The 6,000-nt window shown below is 43.6% G+C and overlaps 1 protein-coding gene across 1 annotated transcript in view; it reads left to right on the top strand.

The window, feature by feature from the left end:
• Nucleotides 1–252: 252 nt before the first annotated feature.
• Nucleotides 253–6,000, top strand: part of FRK (fyn related Src family tyrosine kinase) — a 99,884-nt gene continuing 94,136 nt past the window's right edge. The window contains exon 1 of the mRNA XM_006055673.4: nucleotides 253–1,562. Within this exon, the coding sequence (XP_006055735.1) occupies nucleotides 1,189–1,562 (374 nt within the window). The 5' untranslated portion in view covers nucleotides 253–1,188. The remainder of the gene's footprint in view (nucleotides 1,563–6,000) is intronic.

Genomic DNA, 6,000 nt, shown 5'->3' with positions numbered 1-6,000 from the left:
CCTGCTAATGAAGCTAGAAAGAACTAGTGCAGGCTTAGAGGTCAAAGTTGAACAGCAAGAGCTTCCACACCAGTTCATATGCAACCCTTGTACTCTTTCTCTCTACTGGTCACCTAGTCTGTGTGTGTGTGTGTGTGTGTGCCCCCGTGTTTCAGAAATAGTACACGAAGGATGGGAAATTGTCTCTGTGGGAAAATGTAGTATTTTGGGTTCTCAGCATTTTAGTCATCTGCTCTTGTATTTTTCCAGACTGTGAACTTATTTTGAGGCTATTAAAATCTATTCATGGTGATAAAAAAAAAGATAGGGACTCAATGACTCTTTCCCAATTGCCCTTTTGTCTAGTAGCAAATACCCAAATGCTTTACTTTTCCTTTCTATTTCCCTTAGTGGTGGCAAAACAATCCTACTCGTCTTTATGAAAGGACCTATCTCTGCCTTTATTTTCTGTGCTGGTAGCTCAGCAGGACAAAACAGTCCCTGGGCTAGTTTGTCTGTCCAGGAGTAAGGATTTTGGCAGCTGCTTCAAGAATTGGCTCCCTGGTGAGGGCGCTGGTCTCCCTTGGGTGTGGGAGAAGGGAGAGGCAGAGGCGACTGGAATCCCATTACGATCACAGGCACAAAGGAACCAGGAAGTAAGAAGAAATTATTACAGTCTGTTCATCGCTCAGGATGTTAAAGGCAATAGCCTGGGCAGGTTGGTTAGTCATTAGCAGAAAAGAAAGAGCGCTGAGGGTCAGGACCGGTCAAACCTCTGAGACGGACTTGAGGTGGGGAGAGAGCTGCTGGCAAAGGCAAGACGTGGAGACAGGCTTACTTGGAGTTCGCCTGTTTCTCTTGGTAACTTTTTCCTGGGACAAGAACCAAGATGCCTCTTTTCTGTTCTCAGGCGTTTGTCTAAATAAAGCGTTCTCAAATTTCTTTTTGTGGTGGGAATCCTGAGAAACCTTCCCACCCATCAGCTGCCCACTTTCCACCTGGTTTTGCCTTGGGGGCCACAGAAAGCAAGCCGGTGAGTCTCTGCAAGCAGGTTGGCCGGACGGCTGTGAACGGGGCTTTGTACACTCTCCCAGAGCCGGCAGGACTGGTGCTGATTGCAAAGTTTCCGGGTGGAGGAAGAGAAAGTGGATCTGCAGAGAGTGAGGGGAGAGGGAGAAGCCCCTCTCCCCCACTCCCCCCGGGGGCGCCATGGGTAACCTCTGCCTGAGGCTCTGGACCTGCCTGGATCGTTGTCTTCACTGCCGGTGGTCTGAGGAGGTGGACAAGCCTGGGGTGATTCAGAACCCATGGGCTGACTGCCCTCCTGATCCTCCCCGGCCACTGGCTCCAGAGCCCGAGAGAAGCCAGGGCCAGTTCTTTGTGGCTCTATTTGATTACCAGGCTCGGACAGCCGAGGACCTGAGCTTCCACGCGGGTGACAAGCTCCAAGTCCTAGACAAGTCCCACGAGGGCTGGTGGCTGGCCAGGCACTTGGAGAAAAGGGCCGACAGCTCCAGCCAGCAGCTGCAGGGCTACATTCCTTCTAACTACGTGGCTGAAGACAGGAGCCTCCAGGCAGAGCCGTGAGTACCACACACACTATTTCTCAACTCTCTGAGGGCGGGTAATGGGTTTTTCTTTCTTACCTAGCTGCAAACCCATTAATTTTCAAAGAGCTACTTAGAAAGTTATGAGGAAGTACTGGAAAGATCCTTCTAATTGAAATCCACCTCCCCTGAGAGGTGAGAGTGAAAGTGGAAGGTAATTGTTGAAGTGACTTCCGTTACAGTGGCATACTCCACCTGTCCTAGGGGCAGTTTCATCAACGTAAACAAACGGTGTATTTAATACTCTCTCTTTTCTTTGGCTGTAAAAGAAGTCAGGGCTTCCCTGGTGGCTCAAATGGTAAAGAATATGTCTGCAACAATGCAGGAAACCCAGGTTTTGATCCCTGGTTGGGGAAGATCCTCTGGAGAAGAGGATGGCAACCCACTCCAGTATTCTTGCCTGGAAAACCCCGTGGACAGAGGAGCCTGGCAGGCTACAGTTCATGGGGTCACAAAGAGTCAGATACGACTGAATAACTAAGCACAAAAGAAGTCATGCCTCACATTAACATAGAACTGTGTTTCTTTAGCAGGTAGCTCAGTCGGTTAAGAAACTGCCTGCAATGCAGGAGACCCGGGTTCGATTCTTGGGTCGGGAAGAACCCCTGGCGAAGGGAATGGCAACCCACTCCAGTATTCTTGCCTGGAGAATCCCATGGACAGAGGAGCCTGGTGGGCTACAGTCCACGGGGTTGCAAGAATCGGACACGACTTAGTGAGTCCACCACCACCACCAGCAGCAGGTGTATCATAGGTCTTCCTTAAACCACACTTTCAAACCTAAAGTCTAGCTCTCTCTTTTTCTAAACTTTTGAAGCATCAACTCCAGTCCCGATAGACACACAAAGGCTAACTAACGAATTAATAGAAGATCACATTTAGAAGGTGTCACCTTTTCCTAGTAAAATCATGACTGGATATTCTTCTTTGAATCCCATTTGGTTTTTATTATAATTAGAAATTAGCCAGCTACAGATATTCAAGAGGTTTTAACAAGGAAAATAATGACGTTATTTCTCCAGAGAAGGGGATAGACTTTACCCTGATATTTGAATAAATCCTGTGACTTATAGTGGAACCAAGGAAGAAAATTTTATGTACTTAGGCACTTATCCATCCATCTGTGCACCTATCCATCCATCCGTGCAAGTGGCAGGTGGAGCAGTGGCATGGGGAGTTGGGGGAAGGGCAAGGTTATCCTAGTGGTGGTTTGAATATAAAACAGATAGAGCAAGGTCTTGACAATGGATTCTTGGGGTGTGGTGAGATGAGAAGCAGGCTGTGACTGTTACTTGCCCAAACTGTTTCCACCTTGTTCCAATGAAACCCAAGACTGGGAATGTTTCTCAGGACTCATTTTATAGAGTGTATATTCTTAGTGGAGGAACCTCTGGGGACTCACTCATTTTCTTATGTGTTTTCTCTTTTGATGTGAACTGCAGCATTTTTTACTGGTCTGGGGAAAAATATTGTAGGAAGAGCTATGGTGCATTGTTGCTGCTTTCCAAACTCAAATTCAAATACAGAGAGGGTTAGGGGACTTTGAGATTCTTTCCAACATCAGGGGTCTATGAATGTTAAGAAGTGCCTTATTTTAAACCTAAATAGAAATGAATTGAAATCTAGACTTCTGACAAATGGAATTGATCTGTTCTCAGATGAGAAAATCAGCTGTATGAGCATTTATTTCTGTGATAATCTATATGAAATGTCTTTATTCACTGAATGCTTAGTTATATGCATTTGTAATATGATTTTTTCCTACTACGTGATTTCCATGTAAGGTATGGTATTATATATGTTTTATATTCAGTTTAACATAATATTAATGCTGCTGCTGCTGCTGCTAAGTCGCTTCAGTCGTGTTCGACTCTGTGCGACCCCATGGACTGCAGCCTACCAGGCTTGTCCATCCATGGGATTCTCCAGGCAAGAACACTGGAGTGGGTCATAATATACTAGTTTTGAATATATTCAATTCGTTTAACTGCTTAGGGCTCCGTTTCCTCATCTGTAAGTTCTCTGGGGTCTCCTAGTCCTCTAGATTTCTCTATTATGTAGGAACATGACCTCTTATTTTCAAATGTAGTGGTTCAACTACATTCATACTTGACAGAACAATAAATGCTGAAGACAGCAAGTGAATTGAAATAAGCATTTCAAAAGCAATAATGTTTTGGGTAACAGGATCAAACACAGCACCCTTACTTCTTTAGATTCTTTCTGCCTAACAAAGTAAGACAGTTACATTATCATGGCTATTTTTCGATTCTCAGGGGTTGTCTGTAGCCAAGAATACTTTTCTCCCTCTGTACGTAACTCCTGACCTTTCCTCTTGGAATTAGTTCTCAGCAGTGTTCCTATGTGTTACTACAATCCTGTATATTTGTGGTAGGTTTTTCTTGGGATCTTCACATCCACCGGCATAAAAACTTTCTGCCTAGGAATAGAGACGCAGATGTAGAGAACGAAGCTGTGGACACAGGGGCAGAAAGAGAGCGGGGACAAACTGAGAGAGTAACATTGACATACACACTACCATGTGTAAAGTAGATAGCTAGCGGGAAGCTGCTGTGTAGCACAGGGAGTTCGGCTTGGTGCTCTGTGATGACCTAGAGGGGTGGGATGAGAGTGGGTGTGTGGGAGGGAGGCTGAAGAGGGAGGAGATATATCTATACATATAGCTGATTCACATTGCCATATAGCAGAAACTAACACAACATTGCAAAGCAATTATACTCCAGTTAGAAAATAATTAAAAAAAAACAAAACCTTTGATGCTCAGATATTGCTCTCATGCCTCCTGGTCAGCAAGAGCCATTTGTTTCCTTTTAAGCGTACACCATGACTTTCACCTGTGAACCCAGGTTGCTAATTGAGGTTCTTGCAACCAAACAGCTAAATTGTTTCAGTGCTCTTTATGCAGGTGGCTGTAGCCTCTAGAATTTCACCCCATTTCAAGTAGAAGCAATTTTAGTCTTCTAAGTGAAGGTATCCAAGTGACCCACAGTGCCTTAATACCCTGGGGAATTATTATTATTATTTAAAAGCTTCTTTTAATAACTTTCTTATGTGAGTTTTTAAACTTCTATTCCTTATGAATAAATAAATAAACTTCCTCTTTTTCTTTATGAATTCTATGAAAGTTAATGTTTATTTTACAAGGAGCTCAGTATATAGTATTAAGTAAAGATTATTATCTTCACATGTGTGAGATGAGAGGCAGTGGGGAATCAAGGAAATTATCATCCAGTTCCTTATTAGACTGGTTTAGTGCAATGCATTTTAGTATTTATTGTTAATATCTTAATCCTTGACTTGCATTAATAAGAAGACAGTGCAAATACTTTTGGAGTAATTAGTGGCAGGGCATGTCAATTAAGTTTCAGTGTTGGTTTGTTCCTTTGTTTCTTTTAACATTAGGAAATAAAGATGTTAGAAAAAGAACTAGGCTATTATTAAAAGACAAACTAATATAATAATTGATTACTAAATTCCACCTAGAAATGCGTTACCTTTTCTGAATACTTTACATTAAATGATATAATAAATTCATTCTTAATGATTTATTTGTTTCTAGGAAGAATCACTGGTTTATCTTCAATTTTAATTCCTAGATCCTTTCATAGATGAATGTTTTTCTTCCACATCTTCAACATGGAATCCCTCAAAAATCTTACTCTTAGGCTCTGATTACTCACAACTCACTGCACCTTTTTAAAATTCAATGTTCTTAGAGATATAGTTAAAGTTCTCCCAGAAAATAATGGTATGGAAATTACCTATGAATCTTGGAGCCAATAACAATGGCTTTAAATTCTATTGCTAAAAAACAAGTGATGAAATATATTGATGAAAAGCAAAAAGATCAGTAATTGTATGCTGCTAAGCTGCTAAGTTGCTTCAGTCGTGTCCCACTCTGTGCGACCCCATAGACGGCAGCCCGCCAGGCTCCACCGTCCCTGGGATTCTCCAGGCAAGAACACTGGAGTGGGTTGCCATTTCCTTCTCTAATGCATGAAAGTGAAAAGTGAAGTCGCTCAGTCGTGCCCAACACTTCACGACCCCATGGATTGCAGCCTACCAGGCTCCTCCGTCTATGGGATTTTCCAGGCAAGAGTACTGGAGTGGGTTGCCATTGCCTTCTCCCCAGAATGCTGCTGCTGCTGCTGCTAAGTCACTTCAGTCGTGTCCGACCCTGTGCGACCCCATAGACGGCAGCCCACCAGGCTCCCCCGTCCCTGGGATTCTCCAGGCAAGAACACTGGAACGGGTTGCCATTTCCTTCTCCAATGCATGAAAGTGAAAAGTGAAAGTGAAGTCGCTCAGTCGTGTCCGACTCTAGCGACCCCATGGACTGCAGTCTACCAGGCTCCTCTATCCATGGGATTTTCCAGGCAAGAGTGCTGGAGTG

The sequence above is a fragment of the Bubalus bubalis genome, chromosome 10 (genome assembly GCF_019923935.1).
Source record: "Bubalus bubalis isolate 160015118507 breed Murrah chromosome 10, NDDB_SH_1, whole genome shotgun sequence".
In the NCBI taxonomy this organism is placed as follows: Eukaryota; Metazoa; Chordata; class Mammalia; order Artiodactyla; family Bovidae; genus Bubalus; species Bubalus bubalis.
Note: the sequence above shows the minus strand (reverse complement) of the source record. Positions and strands in the feature narration are given on the sequence as shown.